General features: G+C 38.5%; 1 protein-coding gene across 1 annotated transcript in view; it reads left to right on the top strand.

Annotated features, from left to right (window-relative positions):
• Positions 1-19,321, top strand: part of PIK3C2A (phosphatidylinositol-4-phosphate 3-kinase catalytic subunit type 2 alpha) — a gene marked incomplete in the record, with an annotated part of 1,553,204 nt that overhangs the window by 1,258,204 nt on the left and 275,679 nt on the right. The window contains 1 exon segment of the mRNA XM_044082088.1: positions 2,093-2,300. Coding sequence (XP_043938023.1) covers positions 2,093-2,300 — 208 coding nt within the window.

A 19,321-nucleotide genomic window follows, 5' to 3' on the forward strand; every position in this document is an offset into this window, starting at 1 on the left:
AGCAACTTTTTCCCAGGGCAAGTAAACACTTTCCTAAGCTTTAACGAAACACACACCAGAGTAAATAAAACCCACCTAGGTAGGGGCTTCGTCCCTAACTATATATACGGACTCCAGGATCACACTTCAGTATAGAAAAAGGCATGTTAGACAAGTGTTTCCTTGCCCAGGAAAAATTTACCTTTCAGGTTTTTTTTTTTGCGATTTTTGTCTTGCAAAAATGAAATTTGAATATTAGAGGGGGATCCATATATAAATACACATATACATATACATATGTATCTATACATGTGTGTGTGTGTGTGTATGTATGTATATATATATATATATATACACACACACACACACACACACACACACACACACACACACACACACACACACGTACGTGTATGCAATATTGAAAAATTATTTTGGCTGACTTCATTTGCTGTTGGGTTTGATTGCACTTGGATATTAAGCTCATACCGAGTTGGGTGCTATTCTGTTTGTAGTACAGTGTAAGCTTATTTGTATGTTGCAGGTGTAGGTCATAACATAGGGCAACAATGTTCATTTGCTGTAGTCTGTTAAGATCAATGGCATTCATGTATAACTTGGTAAGCATTGGTTTGGGCTAGTCCTTGACCATCACACAGAAATGAATGCCATCAGTTCAATTTTAAGGATTGTAGTCCTGCACCTAACCTATTGGTAGCAGTATTGCAGGATACAAACCCTGTAACCCTGCACATCACACCTGTAGCAATGTTTACTTTCTCTTTTGGATTGCATTGCTTTCAAGATTACTGTGGATGGACACAGCCTTATACATGTAAAAATTCGTACAGGTGAACTTTCAAACATTTCAAGAAGTTCACTTGTTTAGTCTAAACGTTGCTTATTTGTTTTTTCCCTATTAATGTTATGTATGGTAAACACATTATACAAGGCTTCTAGATTGCATACTTGTATTATATGAATGTTCATGTTCATTATCTACAGATTCTTTTTTAACTTCTTCCTTTGTTGTCATACTGATGCAGTGGAATTCACTGGGTTTGAACCTTGCCAGTATATCACTTTGGAATAGGTAGTCAGTCTTAAAGAAATTTCTAAATTTTACTTTGGATTTTGCTAGTGCCCTGGCACAGTTGTTCAGCTTTCACAAGCATATATCTGAGGCAATGCTGTTTGAAAGAAGAGAACAAAATGTGGAACAAAGTGAGGTTTGTAAGGGAGTCGCCTTAGCACATACATTTATCTTCACAGAAAAGAAAACCTGTATTTTAAAAAAAATGGTAATCAAAAGCGAGTCATGGTATATGGATAAACTGAGATGATGTTTACTCTTATATTGTCATTTAATCAGAGTTCTACTGTAATAGTGATTTACCCTACAGAGTTGTACTGTCTACTTGCATAGTGAAGGATGTTTTGATTCCAGTGCATGTAATACATGTTTGTTATGAGAAACCCTACTTGATCTTCAGATCTGCATGATGAAACAGGCAGGTATGGACATGTGTTCTGCTCTTTGTACTACTGCTCTTGATTCATGTGATATGGCTATTCTGTTTTTATTAAGTTTGATGATGAACTAGTAGCGTCATTTATTACTGTGAACATTATTCCATTGCTAAGATGTTTGCAGTAAGAGTGGACCTGCTAAAGAAAAAAGGTTGGAAAGCATCAAAAGCTTCCTTTAGTGTTAAAAAGAGATTACCGGTAAAAAAAAAAAAAAAATGATTGTAGGCTAGAAGATCTGGAGTTATGGTTGCTTATATGTAAAAACATTTTTAGATGTCAGGAATTTAAGAAAATGTGTACATTATTCACCTGCCTGGATGTTACTAGCAATTTTGAAATACTGTGGTGCACCATTCATTGTGATGTATTTTTTCCTAATTTTATGTGCTTTCTTCTGTTTTAATGAAAATGCATTCATTTTTTATTATCTTTACAGAATACTGCAGAGCAGTTAGCAAAGGTCTTATCTTTAGTCGCATCTGTTTTGCAAAACAAAAATGTTAAAATAATGAAGTGGTTTTGAAATATCTTACAGCTGGTGGAATTTGTTGCTATTCTGATAGCAGTCATATTGTTCCTGCAGGTTGATAGAATCAAGTTTGGGAAGTGTTGCAACGAAGTTCAACTTCTTCATTCATAACTTAGCTCAGTTGCGATTCTCAGGATTGCCTTCCAGTGATGAACCTATACTGTCATTTTCACCAAAAACTCATACTCTTAAACAGGATGGTCGAATTAAAGATGTGTCTATATTCACATACCAGAAACGGTATAATCCAGACAAATACTATGTAAGTAAACGTCTTGGCATTAATAAAGTAACTCTTTGTAGTAGCTAAACATTAAGGGTGCTGGTTTCATAGTTTAGTGTCACAAATATTCTGTTTTCCTTTTCTATGTGATAATACCGAGGCTAGAAACTTAACACTACATGGAAAAGGGGACTCTGGAAAAAGTAACTTGGTAAAATAGAAACTGTCAATATTTTGTAGGTAATAACATTTTGTACACTTATGGAGTTTACTCTGTTTTGTGAAAACAGAGCTGTATAACCCTGTTTTATACTTCTGCATTCTTGCACAGAAAAAATACACATCTTCAGCAGGTCAACTCAGAGATCTAGGTGATATGTGAGCCTTCTCAAGCTCTTGCACACTTTGTTCATGCTTTCATTTTTACTTGCTATATTCTGATTAGTGGAGAAGCAAGATCCAGTCACTTTGAAATATGAGTCTCTATGCTATTCGCTTAGTCATTCACGTTCTTCCAATCATGGAACTGGCTCTCAGCTAGTGTGAGTGTCTCCCTGTGCATATTTCCAGTGCTCTGTACCATTGTTGTACTCTATATACCTTCTCCCCTCATTTTCTATGAAGTACCCTCTCACTGAATTTGATAACTTGGGACATTATTGCCTCCAGAAATGAGGATGGTATTCCAGATGAGGCATTCTTAACACCTAGTGCATGGGGACAGTGTTGTTCCAAATCTAAAAGGGGCAGTGTTGAGGGGGGGGGGGGTGAGGGAGATTTTTTTTTTCCTGCCTTGTAGTTGGGAATAAACACCATTATATGTCTTCCGAATTGATGTCCAGGAGGATGTGGAGATTGTAGTAATGTGTACCTGCTAAACAGGTCCCATCATATGTGAAATCTTTGGCAATCTCCTGGTTACTGGCTTCTCAACTGGAAGTGTACTTCTCAAAGTACAAATCAGCTGATAATAATAATAACAATAAACCGAGTACAGTAAATTCTCAGTTAACCAGAACTAAAGCAACTGGCAAAACAAATCGAAGAAATACAGTACAATTTTCATGTGTTGCACTTTGTCTCCTAAGGTCAGCAGTACTACAACATTCCAAGTCTCCAGCCCCCTCTACTCGGTCTTCCGGGAGCCTATTCAATGACTACGTGGGTCGAGTGGTACAGAGGCTATTCAGGACACCGGTGCTGTCCAAGTTGTTATTGGATCCATCCCAGAGGGCTACGGATCAGACGACATCCTCCCCTTCTGCTCCGATTCCTCCTTCGATCTGACCTCTGACTTAGGAGTCAGAATGTCCTGAGCTGATATTAGTGGAACCATCGCACCCGAGACCTATAATGAGATCTTCGGATCCGACCATTGCTGTGACGTCCTCTGCTCTATCAGAGCTCAAGGAGTCTAGGAGCCGACTCTTTCCTTTGGGTCCAGGGAGGCGAGTCAGATCGAACAGTTGTTGGATCTGACTTTGCCTCTAGGGGCATCTGCTCAGATGAGCTCTGCTCCTACCTCAGCCTCGGGCCTGTAGTCCTTGATTCCGGGGCTTCCCTCGACTTCTTTGGATCCAGTGATATTCTCGGATCAGGGACGGACAGGGGCTTTTGAGGTGATTGAAGAGTACTGTCTCCACAGACAGTTCTGCTGTCATCTCCCGAAGTTCTACACCCAAAAGCACTGGTGTTTGCCTGTATATCCTTGCATCCACAAGGACATGGAGATCCTAGGTCTCAGGATGCCCCACAGGGTACCCCCCCACTCTTCTGAAACCTCTCCAGAGTACTCCTCCAAAGAGGTCCCTCGGAAGAGATTATGCAAGAGGAAGCATTTAGAATCCCCTGAGAAGTCCATCGCTTCTGATATGGACCTCGATGAAGCTTAAGGGTCCCCCACAGTCGCTTCCTGATGATATCTCCTTCAGAGACATCTTAGAAATTCTGAAACAGAGAGACAGCTGAAAGTCCTGGGTGGCCACGGTGGTGCAGTGGTTAGCATTGCCACCTCACAGCAAGAGGTTCTCGGGTTCGATCCTCTGCTGGGGTGCCTTCTGTGCAGAGTCTTCATGTCCTCTCTGTGGTTGCGTGGGTTTCCTCCAGGTGCTCTGGTTTTCTCCCACATCCCGAAGACATACTGCAGGTGGATTGGACACTCTAAATTGGCCCTAGGTGTGTGTGTGTGTGCCTTCGGTGGAAGGTTGGGTGCCGGGCTGGCAACTCGACACTGTAAACCTCCACTGCCAATCATGAGCGGACAAGGTGATCTGCTGTGGCGACCCCTAACCGGGAAAAGCCGAAAGAAGAAGAAGAGACAGCTGAAAGTCCACTAATCTTTCAGCAGAGGAGTCCGTGTACCTGAACGCCTTTGGATCTCACCCTTCCTTCACTTGGGTATCTCCACCTTACAACGAACTTATGGACCTAGTTTGTCGGAAGGTGTGGGAGTCTCCAGATTCAGTGGAACCTGTTCCTAGGAGGCCAAAAAAGTTTATAACATCCTTGTCAGATGAAACCTTTTTAACTAAGGGTGTCCCAGTAGATGCTATGGTGGTAGGATCAGCCACCAAGAAGGAACTCTCTGAGACTCCGTTGTCAACTCCTCCATGAGGCTGATTTCTTACACAGCGGATGGAGCAAGTAGAGCAGCGGGTTCAGGAATTTTCCTAAGGAGAGATTCTTGGATGCTCTTGTGTGACTTTGCGGAGCCCTTTAAATCTTCCTTTGTGAATGCCCCATTCAATGCCTCATCACTGCTCAGGCCCAAAGTCAAGGGCACACTAACGAGGTGCGAGTAAGAAGGAGAGAGTCTGCCGTAGGAGTCAGTTTTTCCCTGACTACCAGGCCTTATCCCAGTGGTCAGAAAGGAAGTGGAAAAATGTGGTTCAGAAAATCTGAGAGCTTTCCAGGGCAAACGTGGTAACTCTTCCCCCAGGGGCAGAGGGGGGAAGTAGTAATGCAGACTCTGACCACCCGGTAGAGGGGATCCGCAGAATCAGGGTGACAGAGGATCTTTCTTTGGTAAGCCCTTTCAGCACTCCTGAAAGGAGGACCTGCCTGTCCATCTCTGGAGGCAGTCAGGGGGTGCTTGTCTTTCTACACAAAAGCCTGGCAAAAACTAAAACACAAATGGGTACAAAACATCCTATCCAGAGTTTACTACATACCCCTTTTCTTTCCCCGTCCCAAATGTAAAAAAGATCCCAGATGTTCCACCCAGTCAAAGTGAACAGGTAACGTTAGAAATTCAAAAGTTGCTGGACAGAAGAGTCATCTAAACCATCCTCGCAGACCAAATAGAATCCAAATCTTACTCAAGATTCTATTTAGTTCCAAAGAAAACAGGGGACTGGAGACCAATTCTGGATCTCAGCAATTTAAACAAATTAGAAAGTCCAAGTTCTGGATGGTAACACTGCAGTCAGTACTCCCTTTTCTGGGACAAGATGATTGGATGTGCTCCATAGACCTCCAGGATGCATACTACCACATAAAAATGGAGTGGCAATCCAGGAGGCACCTGCACTTTCACTTGGGCGACTGTCACTACCAGTTTCAAGCTCTGCTATTTGGCCTCACTACAACCCCCAGTGTGTTCACCAAATGTATAGCAGTAGTCGTGGCTCATTTGAGACGCCTAGGATTCTGGGTGTTAACATACTTGGATGACTAGCTCCTAACCACCACCACCGAGCATCTACAAATAAAAGCAAGAGACACAACCTTGCAGCTCTGCTGTCACCTTGGATTTGCATTAAACTATGAGAAATCTGCATTGCTGCCTTCTCAGCATGTCGTATTTATAAGAGCAGAATTGGATTTAGCAAACGTAGTGGCCAGACTTGCCCAAGAAAGAGTTCAAGTTCTACGTCATCAGATTTTGAATATTCTTACAAAGAAAAGGGCTCAAGCAAGGATAGTCTTGGGGATCATGGCAGCAACAATAACTCTGATCCCCTTAGCGCGTCTGCACATATTTCTCCAATGGCTACTCTCCACTCAGTGGTCAATGAAGGAATTGTCAATGTCCCACAAAATATTAATAACCTTGCAAAAAGGACCTTCATTGGTGGCTTTACTCCACTCATGTGACTCTAGGTCGACCATTTGTACTTCAACCACTGGTCACAGTGACCACGGAGGCTTTTCAGATGGGGAGGGCATTATCTAGGAAAGACGGTCCAAGGCACCTGGCAGGATCACGAGGCCCATTTGCACATCAGTGTCCTACAGATGAGAGGGGGGCTTCTAGCGTTGCAAGCACTCCAGGGCTCCCTTCCGCAGGGAACTATTGCAATTCAGGCAGACAGCATGTCTGTTGTATGGTACATAAACAAGGAGGAACCAGATCTTTTACCACCTTTGTCGAGAGGCCGAGAGAATATGGCAGTGGGCGACCTCCTCCCAATGTTTTCTGATAGCAATGCACATCCCGGTGAAATCCAACGTGATAGCAGACAAACTCAGTAGAGTGATTCTGATGCCTCATGAGTGGTCCCTAAAACAGGAAGTAGTGGAAAACATTTTTTGAAAATAGGGCCAGCCTTGCTGCGACCTTTTTGCGACATCAGGAATGCCAAATGCAGCAGGTACTTTGCCCTTATTCCCCCTTCAGGGGAGTCACCAAGGGATGCACTTGTTCATGCTTGGCCCTAGGGTCTCCTCTATGCTTTTCCTCCCTTTCCACTAATAAACCAAGTACTTCAGGAAGCCAATTGTTTGGGAAGGGACTTGATACTCATCTCACCACACTGGACTCGTCAAATCTGGTTCTGCTTCCTGTGGCCTCATGTTTGGGAGGAGCTTTGTATTCTGGACCCAGTTCCAGACCTTTTGACTCATGCGTCAAGAATGCTCTACCCTTCCCTTCAGACCCTCAAATTGACCGCTTGGCTGCTCTGATTCCATCAATACCCAGGTTTACCAACCTCTCCATCAGTTAAACACATTCTCATTTCTTCCCGTAAGGCTTCAACAAGAAAGCTATATAGAAGCAAATGGAAAAGATTTTTATTATGGGCATCTCGTAACCACATTGACCCCTTTTCTCCCCAAGTCAGTTCCATCCTAGAATTCCTAGTAGTCTTATTCAACCAGGGGGCAGCTGCAGCTACCATTAGAGTTTAAAGTAGCAGCAACATGCAGTTTTCATCTAGGTGAATCTGGCCTCAGCATTGTTTCATAGACTATGCAAAGTGTTTCTTAAAGGTACTTTATTATTAAGACCACCTATTAGAGACCCCCCCCAGCACCATGGGACTTAAATTCCATCCTGTTTTGTTTAATTTTTCCTCCTTTTGAGCCAGCTTCATCTTGCGAACTAAGTTTTTGACATGGAAAACTATTCTCTTGATAGCAATTACTTCTGCTAGAAGGGTGTCAGTGCTACAACCTTTGTTAATCAAGCCCACCTACTTACTTTTACATAGAGACAGGGTGTCCTTATGAACAAACCCTTTCTTTTAGCCAAAAGTATGTTCAGAATCAAATTTGAACCAATCTATAGAGCTGCCAGTCTTTCACCCAAATTACAAGAATAAGGCAGAGTACATGTTACATCAACTGGATGTGCAGTGGACAGTTACGTTTCTGCTTACACAGGACTAAGGACTTCAGGAAATCTGACCGGCTATTTATCCCTCTCTTTCAGATTCGAGGAAAGGTAGTTCAGTCTCTAAGGTGATCCTGTCAAAATGGCTTTCAGATTGCATAAATTTCATCTAAAAGTCACAAAACAGAGATCTTCCCAAAGAGTTAAAGCCCACTCTACAAGAGCCAATGCAAACCTCATCTGCCTTTCTGGCTAAACTACCAATTGATACCATTTGTGCTGCAGCAACATGGGCAAGAGCACATACCTTTATCACTCATTACAAAGTCGATTTGGCCTCCAGTAACAGGTCCTCTTTTGGTTCCACGATTCTGAAGAATATTCTCTCTTGAGCCACCGAAGAAAGATGGTGCTAGGGACGCTGTCCCAATCTAGTAAGAATTGAGAGAGAGGACAACAACACATAAAGAAGTGATGTATTCACCATAATGTTCCATGTGTGTTGTCCATCTTCACCTTCATTCTTGTATCCCACTCTGCATTCCCCCAGCCATTTTTACTCCTGGAAGACAGAGTTGGTATAAATGGATACCATTCTTCTCTGGTCGTCTTCATTGCACTCAAGTTATTCAGCTGTGATTTTTTTTTTCCTCAAAAATCTAATTTTCAAATACAGTAGAATAAATTCCATAGTATTTGTATATAACATCTTAATAACTATGTACACTATTTACATCAGCCTGACAATACAACAGAGAGCTCAATATATACAATTACTTTATAGGTATAACAATCCAGTTATCAGAGTGTATCTGTTCAGTTTTTGCAAAATATCAATCAATGATAAGACTTTTTTCCATGGATTGTTAATAAATGGCTTATGATGAATCCTTAATTCTTTAATTTTAATTTCCAACAATGCTGTGGTCTTCAACAGGCTGTAGAAGTCTTCCAAAGTCGATGTTGTGTTTGTATTCCATCTTGTTGTACACTTCCTTGAGATTGCAAGTATTGTCCATACTAGGTACATATTTGACTCATTCAAATGAAGACCTTCGTACACATTTAATAATACTAGAGGTTTAAATAAGTTAAACGATTTATTAAATAAAGCTTGTAAAAAGTTTTTAATACCATTCCAAAATGGCTTAATTTTAACAGTTGAAAAAATGCGATTCCACTCTGCATTGTGCATTTGCTCACACCTCCAACATATTCCCTTTGTGGAATAATTAATTTTAGTAATTCTTTCTAGAGTTAAGAATGTTCTGTGCAAGCATTTCCAATTAAAAACTTTCCAGTATTGTGTAAAAGATGTATGTTTTATTGATAATAAAATATTTGATTTAATTTCTTCAGTTAACTGTGATGAGTGTCATTTTGTTATATAATTCCAATATGAGGATTTGGGTGTTTTTTATAATTTATCAATATCTTGTAAAATTTCGAAATACTATTTCCCATGTCATAATCGTTATATATGATTTCATATAGGTATTTCGTAAGTTTAGGTATTTCTTTAAATGAAGAATTACTAATTATTCTGCATAAGTCTTGCAAATACGTCAGAATGCTTTGCATAGTTAGCCAATCTTGTTGTGGAATTTTGTATGTTTCTATTGTTTGCATATCCAAAACTTTTAGTTCTTTGATGCATTGAAACCAACAAACAAATCCTTTCTGTTCCCACGAAGTAATTATTTCTCTGTATATTTTATGTGGATAGCTTTTTGTAACTATGAATGGTGTTAAAAGATCAAACCAGATTTTTAAATCTATATTTGCATTAATAATTTTTCTAAATGAGTCAATGTAATAATTAATCATACGAGTTTTAGTGGACCAAGTTATGTTATATTGCATACTTAGTATGTGCCATGGCAAATTTTTATCTGTTTGAATTTTTTTGTAAATCAAATTCATTTATTTATATTAGAGTTAGTAATTCTTCCTAATTTGCAGAATAATTTGGACTTCTCCAATCTGAGATTGTTTTAGGTATTGATGCTTTTATATATGTTTTTATATCAGGAAAGTTTAATCCTCCCTGTTTCCATGGTCTGATATGATGTATTAAAGCTATTCTGTTTCTTTTGGGAAACCATAAAATTTTTTTAGGCATGAGTTTATTTCTTTGTGTATATTCCTTTCTGGTAACAGTTGTATTGCCAAAGCTGTATATAGAATCTTGGGTAGTAAAACAATTTTTATTAACTGTAGTCTGTCTTCAAATGTTAATATTATTTTGTTCCACTTTTCCACAGAGATTTTAATTGTATTGATGATGATATTGTTTTTTAACACTAATTCATTGTTATCCTTGCATAACTCAGTTCCGAGATATTTTAAGGTACAGTCTTGTTTCTGTGTAATGTGATTTCCCTTTGTCTACAATTCTTTTTTTTATTTAAAAATAAAAATTTTGATTTATTGAAATGGAGTCCTGCAAAATGTGTCAATTAAAATGTCTAATTTTTCTAATGTCTCTTTTGTATTGGATAATGTTATGTCATCAGCAGAGAACATTACTTTAGAATTGTTCATAAACATCTACTCCTTTGATTTTTGTATTGTTATGTATTGAATCTTCCAATATTTCAGTAGCCAAAGCAAATCGAATCGGTGACATGGTACATCCTTGTTTAGTACCCTTTGTTATATGTATAGATTCAGAGGTGAAAGGACCTAGCTTAACATACGCTAAATTATTTCTATGTATAGTCTTTAGTAGATGAACAAAGGGAGGAGGAAATTCATATAACACCATCATTTTGAATAAATAGTCCCAATTTTGGGAATCAAAGGCTTTCTCTATATCTAAGCCAATTATGAGAGTCTCTTTATTTTCTTTATTAACATAATCTATAAGAGAACTTATCCTTTTAATATTGTTATGCATGTGTCTGATATATAAATCCAATTTGATCATTATTTATTGTTTTGGATAGTGGTATTTTCATTCTGTTAGTTAATATTGTCATAAATAGCTTATAGCCATTATTAATAATGATATAGGTCTATATCAGGTACAGAGGTTTGGGAATTTGTTTTCCTTTAGGATTGATGTGATTAAGGAATATCTCCAAGAGGGTGGTATTAAAGCTTGTGACTGAATTTCTAATAGAGTTTTATGGAAGAGGGATAGTATCTTTGAAGGAAAATGTTTATATATTTCCACAATTATGCCATCTATACCTGGAGCTTTATTATTTTTATCCTCTTTTATTGTATCTGTAATTTCTTTGTAGGATATATGTGCTTGCAGATCTAGTTTTAATTTTTCTGTATTTTTTTATATTAGAACATTTTTCATCTAGATTTAATTGATCCATATGTATATTTTCTTTTTGGTAATGTTCCATATAGTGATTTCTATAGGCATGAAGAATGTCACCTGTATTGGAGACATTTTTCCCTTTCTTTTCATGGAAGATGCTTTTAATGTTATTAGCTTTTGATTGTATTTTGATTCTTGTGGATACATTATGCAGATATTTGGGAGAAGTGGTCATGGTATTAATTTTTAGTTTTTCTAAAGCTGAACTAGTTTTGTGTGTTAGAATTTTGTTGTATTTATTGTGTAATATTTCTACTTTCTTTGTCATCTCAAAATGATTTTGATTTTTTTCAGCTTTTACTGACAAGTTTGGATTGTAGATCTAATAAATCAGAATCCCATTCTCTTTTTTTATACCAAGTTATGGTTTTACCATATATTTTATTTATCTTTGTGGTATAATTAGTATCTAAGAAAAACTATAATTCAGATAACCAGGGTTTGAGCTCTTTAATTTTAGTTATGTATGCTGGAATTCTGGAGTTAAAGATTAATGGTTTGTACCCATTTTGAAGTTTTAGTATCAATCAGTTGTGGTCTGAAAAGGGGCAGGGAGTGATTGAGAAATTAATGGTTTTAGAGTTTGTTATGGGCAGCAAATATTTTATCTCTTCTAGTTTGGGTACCAAATCTGTGATCTTGATGGGAAAACAAAGATTTATCTTCTTTAATTTGAAAGTATCTACAAGATGAAAAGATTCTACCCACTTGTTTAAAGTTTTTGATATAGCAGATGTACGCAAAGGTCTTTTATTTGTAGTTTCAGAAATATCAAATCGTCATAATCTTTCGGCTTTTCCCGTTAGGGGTCGCCACAGCGGATCATCTCTTTCCATTTCTTCCTATCCTCTGCATCTTGCTCTGTCACACCAACTGCCTGCATGTCCTCTCTCACCACGTCCATAAATCTCATCTTGGGCCTTCCTCTTTTCCTCTTACCTGACAGCTCCATCCTTACCATCTTTTTCCCAATATATAACCATCATCCCTCCTCAGCACATGTCCAAACCAACGCAATCTCGTCTATCTTGCTTTGTCTCCAAACCGTCCAACATGAGCTGACCCTCTAATATACACTGATTCCTAATCTTATCCATACTAGTCACACCAAGTGCAAATCTTAACATCTTTAACTCTGCCATATCCAGCTCTGACTCCTGCCTTTTTGTCAATGCCACTGTCTCCAATCCATATAACATAGCTGGTCTCACTACCCTCATGTAGACCTTCCTTTTCACTCTTACTGGTACCCATCTGTCACAAATCACTCCTGACACTCTTCTCCACCCATTGCACCCTGCCTGTACTCTCTTCTTCACCTCTCTTCCACATTCACCATTAATCTGAACTGTTAATTCCAAGTACTTAAACTCGTCCACCTTTACCAACTCTACTCCCTGCATCCTCACCATTCCTCTACCCTCCCTCTCATTTACACGCGTATATTCTGTCTTAGCCCTGCTGACATTCATTCCTCTGCTCTGTAGAGCATATCTCCACCTCTCCAGAGTCTCCTCATCGTGATTCCTACTCTCACTACAGATCACAATGTCATCTGCAAACATCATAGTCCACGGGGCCTGCTGTCTGATCTCATCTGTCAACCTGTCCATCACCACTGCAAATAAGAAATGACTCAGAGCTGATCCTTGATGTAATCCCACCTCCACATTAAACAGATCTGTCCCTCCCACTGCAGTCCTCACCACTGTCACACTACCCTCGTACATATCCTGTACCACTCTTACATACTTCTCTGCCACTCCCGACTTCCTCATACAATACCACAACTCATCTCTAGGCACCCTGTCATATGCTTTCTCCAAGTCTACAAAGACACAATGCAACTCCTTCTGACCTTCTCTGTGTTTCTCCATTAACACTCTCAGAGCAAACATTGCATCTGTAGTGCTCTTTCCTGGCATAAAACCATACTGCTGATCACTAATCATCACCTCCCTTCTTAACCTTGCTTCTACTACTCTTTCCCATAACTTCAAGCTGTGACTGATCAATTTTATCCCTCTGTAGTTACTGCAGCTCTGCACATCACCCTTATTCTTAAAGATAGGTACCAAAACACTTTTTCTGCACTCCACAGGCATCCTCTGACTTTCCAAAATTTCATTAAACAATCTACTTAAAAATTCCACTGCCATTTCTCCTAAGCACCTCCATGCTTCCATTGGTATGTCATCTGTACCAACAGCCTTTCCATTCTTCATCCTCTTTATAGCTGTCCTTACTTCCTCCTTGCTAATCTGTTTCACTTCCTGATTCACTATCCCCACATCATCCAACCTTCTCTCTCTCTCATTCTCTTCATTCATTAGCCTCTCAAAATACTCTTTCCATCTACTCAACACACTCTCCTCTCTTGTGATTACCTTTCCCTCACTATCCTTTATCACCCTTACTTGCTGCACATCTTTCCCAGCTCTGTCCCTCTGTCTAGCCAATCGGTACAGGTCCTTTTCTCCCTCTTTAGTGTCCAATCTCTCCTACAACTCTCCATACGTCTTATCCTTAGCTTTCGTCACCTCTCTCTTTGCCATGCACCTCATCTCCTTATACTCATGTCTACTTTCTTCTTCTCTTTGACAATCCCACTTCTTCTTCGTCAGCCTCTTCCTCTGTATACTGTCATGTACTTCCTCATTCCACCACCAGGTCTCCTTGTCCTTCTTCCTCTGTCCAGATGTCACACCAAGCACCTTTCTAACAGTCTCCCTTACTAGTTCTGCTGTAGTTACCCAGCTATTCGGTAACTCTCCACTGCCTCTCAGTGCCTGTCTTAACTCTTCCCTAAACTCCACTTCACAATCACCCTTTTTTAACTTCCACCATTTAATCCTTGGCACTGCTTTCACACTCCTCCTCCTCCTCTTCTTGATCACCAACGTCATCCTACAGACCACCATTCTATGCTGCTTAACTACACTTTCCCCTGCCACCACTTTACAGTCTCCAATCTCCTTCAGACTGGCCCTCCTACATAGGATATAATCCACCTGTGTGCATCTTCCTCCACTCTTGTACGTCACCCTATGCTCCTCCCTCTTCTTAAAATACGTATTCACCACAGCCATGTCCATCCTTTTCGCAAAATCCACAATCATCTGGCATTCTGCATTCCTCTCCTTAACACCATACCTACCCATCACTTCCTTATCCCCTCTGTTCACTTCACCAACATGCCCATTAAAGTCCGCTCCAATCACTAGTCTCTCACCCTTGGGTACACTCACCACAACTTCATCCAACTCACTCCAAAATTTCTCTTTCCCATCCATTGCACACCCAACTTGTGGACCATATGCACTAACTACATTCATCATTACACCATCAATTTCGAGCTTCATAAACATCACTCTGTCAGACGCTCTCTTCACGTCTAAAACACTCTTGGCATATTGTTCCTTTAGTATAACAAATATACAGTTAGAATCTCCTCCTAATATTAAGTTGCCTTTATAATTATTGGAAATGAAATCCAAGTGTTTTTTTAACGGTTCCTGATCCAGTGTCTGGGAACCAGTATAGATTGGCTAGGGACCATATTCTGTTATTATATTTAACTGTTACTAATGCCATAAGGCCTTCTTTATCTTCAGACTTCTAAATCATTTCTGGGTTAATCACATTTGTTTTCCATAAAATTGTTACCCCTTTTGTCATTGTCTTATAAGTGGATTGTGCCAATATTATATATTCCTTAGGGATTCCATTTGTAATTGTCATTTGTTTTGAAATGAGTTTCTTGAAGGAAGGCAATTTGTGATTTGTTCAGTTTTAAATATTTCAGTAGATTTGATCTCTTGCTAGTATTGTTTAAGCCATTGGTATTTAAAGATAAAGCTAAATCCATCTTAGGTTATTTAGATTGTGTATTTTTTGTTTTATTGTGACTATTAAACATTTTCCTCTGATAACTGTAAAGTATATGTTTGAGCTTTTAAAGGAATTTATCAGTTTTATACTTTGAGTGTTTACCAATACAGTAATGTTTTGGTCAGCCATACTAAAAATGTTTTTGTGAAATAAATTTAAACTAATAAATGTTAACAAAACTAAGATCCGCCCTAGCCATGGAATGAAAATCATTCCTAATCTGATGGATAAAACCGAAGTCTGTCAGATTATCACTCATTCCTTGACAATCCAGAACATCTGAGCTCCATAAATTGAATTATCATATAGAGAATATTTGTAATAGGAATAAGCAATATTTATATTATTTTGAACAGATATAGTACTATTGTAGATTAGACAGAATTCTGATACAATATAAATGTCTAATTGTATAAGCAATTATTATTTACATGAAAGATAGGTGACAATTCAGTAATAGTAAAGTAGGCTGTATCTTATGTAAAACCTCAGTAAAAGATTATAGCACACAATTATTTAACATATTCACTCTTATTGATGAAGTCTTTCAAAACTTATTACTTAATATAAATAGATGGTAATAATATTTATCACAGAGAGGAGCCTAGGCCTTAAACACTTGTCCTATATGGACAGACTCAAAAAATTACAACTATTCTGTCTTATATCGCCTACTTGGAAGCAGTCTCTGCTTGACTTACAAAGCCATGTCTGACCCAGCTCTGTTAGAAATGCTACATCTAAAGAAATCCCAATCCCTCCGCACCACACACTCCAGAGACCTCAACCTCTTTACCACAATCAACAGAACAAGCTGGAGGGACAGGTTCATAACCCAGAGACTACCCATGATGTGGGATAGACTTCCCATACATGTCAACCAGAGCACCTCACTGGCCCTCTTCAAGAGAAATCTTGATGAATGGATGGGAAATAGAAAATTCACCCCAGGGATCACTCCAGTGCCTCTACTCAACAGAGACACTGGGAACAAAGGTTGTGGCACAATGCCAGGGTAATCCTATGGTCTAGGCTTGTAAAGGCTCCAGGGCCATTAGCCTAATACACACCTATGAACCTATACCCAATGTTTATAATACAATGTATTTTACTAGATATATCAGAAGTTGTATTTCATTGTTTGCCAACATTTAAGTAATCACTTTCTTTATTGCTAACTTACTTAAAGCATCAGGTTTGTTTTATGTAAACATTGACGAAAGTTAGTGCATTTTAATTATCGGCGCATCCCTCTTCCCCCCCATTTCCTACACATAAGGATTTTCATATCTGTCATTTCTTATAAAATGAGTATAATTATAGGTTAAAAACAACAAATTCACTTATTGTGATTAATGATTACAAGATCCCTTTCCATATTCATAAATTCCCATTTTAAGGCATATACTGAAAGTTTTTAGATTTAAATGGCAACATTCTATTTTGTATTATCAACAAAGGTTAAATTGAGTGATTGTCAATGTAGTACTATTTGTTCAGAATGTGATTGTTACATTCTGTGACATTCCTAATTCAGGCTTCTCTTGTTTCCCTTGAACAACTTTGTCAGTTTGATGTTATGTATAAAACATTAGTTACCTTGGTAACAGCTTAAGTATTATGTATGGTCAAGATGTTTTACAAAACCACAATTCAAGTTAAAGCAATTATATGACTTGTTATGCTCATTTACTTGTATGAGAAAATCATCATGTTTCCCCTTGATGTTCAATATAGTGTACGTCATTTAGGACAAGTTAAAACAGTAGTGTTATTATACACAAGCCCATGTTATTAAACTGAGTGTCTATTGTCAGTTTAATACTGTTTGTTCAGAATATGATTGTTGCATTCTGTGACATTTCAAGTTCAGTCTCATATTGTTTCTCTTGAACAACTTTGTCATTTATAAAGCAGTTACCTTGGTAACCGCTTAAGTATTATATGTGGTCAAGATGGGCTTCAAAAACTACAATTCAAGTTAAAGCAATTACATGACTTGTTATGCATATTTACTTGTATAAGAAAATAATCATGCTTCCCCTTGATATTCATTGTAGTGTATGTCATTTATGACAAGTTAAGACAGTAGTGTTATCATACATAAGCCCATGTTATTAATTCATGTCTTTAATATCTAAATTTGGCAGACTGCTTCATCTTATATGACGATTATATATTTTATGTCTAGATTTACTGAAATCATACATTATATAACTATTGTTTTTTTTTTGTCTGTTGCTTAGTTATTTGAGAGACCTCAAGCTGTAATGTTTATTCTTATTATTAGCTCCTTCCAAGCATGTTTATATAGTCCATAGACTTTAAATTATGAGACCCTTCTAGTTTCTTATTTGTTATAAGAATATTTCCATCCTTACATACACACAGATCAGTACTTCAAGCATGTTGCCCATCCAGTTTTGCCAGAATACCATTCACTAGTTCATGTGGTGTGTTTCCAGGCTGTTCTTGAAATATCCAAACCAATATTTGTCCTGTTCCATTTTACCAGCCTGTTCCATGCAGTGGCTACTCTGCCAGTGAACCACTCAGCACATTTTCCATTCCCACAGATATTTCCACAAAGGAAATCTGATGACTCTCTAGCACTTCCCGGCAACCCCAAACACCCCTAGAATCAGCTATCCTCATATGCCCAACACGTCTGAGCATGCTCACCTCCCAGACCACTGCAAAAGGTACTGCACAAGACCAAGTGTTAGTCTTTCACAATAACTCAGACTCCCACTCTTATATAAGTCCTTAATGTGTTTGGACCAAAATACATTTCAGATGTAAAATTGCCCCCCCCCCCTTTTTTTTTTTTATTTTTTAGAATCAATTTAATGAGCTAAACAAAGTGTTGGGAGACCCATCAGTATGTGTACATGTGGTTTAAAACAGCCCTTTTGTTTATATATATATATATATATATATATATATATATATATATATATGTGTGTGTGTGTGTGTGTATGTGTATATATATATATATATATATATATATATATATATATATATATTAATTTATTTTAAAACCAAAAACGTCATTGCCGAGAATCATCTCGAAGGCTCCTCAGAGCCATTAAGCATTATCGCCACTCTGTCTCTGGGAGCGTCTGTTTCTTTTAGTGTGTCCATGTACTGCATACCAGAGGCTCACGATGCACCTGAAGCAAAGCTTCACTTCACTGCAACTTCAAGCCTAGATTCCCTCCCTTTCAGCGAGACAGCAGCCAGGAAAATACGGAGAGCAAACAGATAAAAAAAAAAAAAAAAACTCCCAACAAGCCGCCACAACAAGAGACAACACACTTCTCCAGCCCTCCCACCTCTCACTCAGCAGACATGCAAACAAACCATTCTCTGCCAAAATATCCCAAATCACAGTTCTATCCACCCCCTTCCCCTGGATCCAGCCTAAAACAAATGTCTATTCTTAATACACAAGCATCCGGTAAACCTTGATAACAAGCCGCAACCCACAGCTTCCTGGAGATGAAAACGGCAACATACAGCAGCTGCCAGACACAGCTGCATCCACATACACCATGTCAGGCTTAATCAAACAGCACTCGAAGCTATGATACCTGCCATCATTTATATTAATTATGTTTCGGCAGAATAATAATGACATTTGTATTAGCTGCCAGACACAGCTGCATCCATGCACACCATATCAGGATTGATCAAACAGCACTTGTAGCTGTGATACCTGCCATAGTTGATATTAACTATATTTAGACAGAATAATGATGACATTTGTACTAAGAGCTTGCTACTACTATTATTTAACCAGAATATACATGACGTCTCTAAATCATACTTTTAACAGAAGATGGCAGTAGTCTCCATGGCAGCATTTTTTTTTTCAAAATACTCTGCTGTTACTGCTATTGCATATGATGTTAATTTGTTAGATTTGAATCTGAACTCTGATGAATGGTACCTTGTTGAATTAGAATTTCCATACCCTCACTCCTTGGTTCAGGCTTTTAAGTGGTGGGTGATTTTCTGTCGTTTCATTGTGGGTTTTCCCTTCTTGCAGGCCAATTTTCAACATTGTGCTTCTCACTTTGGCCCTTCCATAATCCAGCAGGAGAAGTGGACCTGTTAAAGGGAGATCTTGCATTGGCCAGCTTCAGCTGTGGGCATTTTTTTTTACTGTGAGGGCTCTAGAGGTAGATTCAAGACCAAAGTTTTTGTTGATTTTTTTTTTTTTGTCAAATAGCCATTCCTTGCTGTGGACCCTAACATACCAGCTAGCATGCTGTC

This window comes from Protopterus annectens, chromosome 9.part0 (genome assembly GCF_019279795.1).
Source record: "Protopterus annectens isolate FY-2018-M chromosome 9.part0, PAN1.0, whole genome shotgun sequence".
Lineage (NCBI taxonomy): Eukaryota > Metazoa > Chordata > Ceratodontiformes > Protopteridae > Protopterus > Protopterus annectens.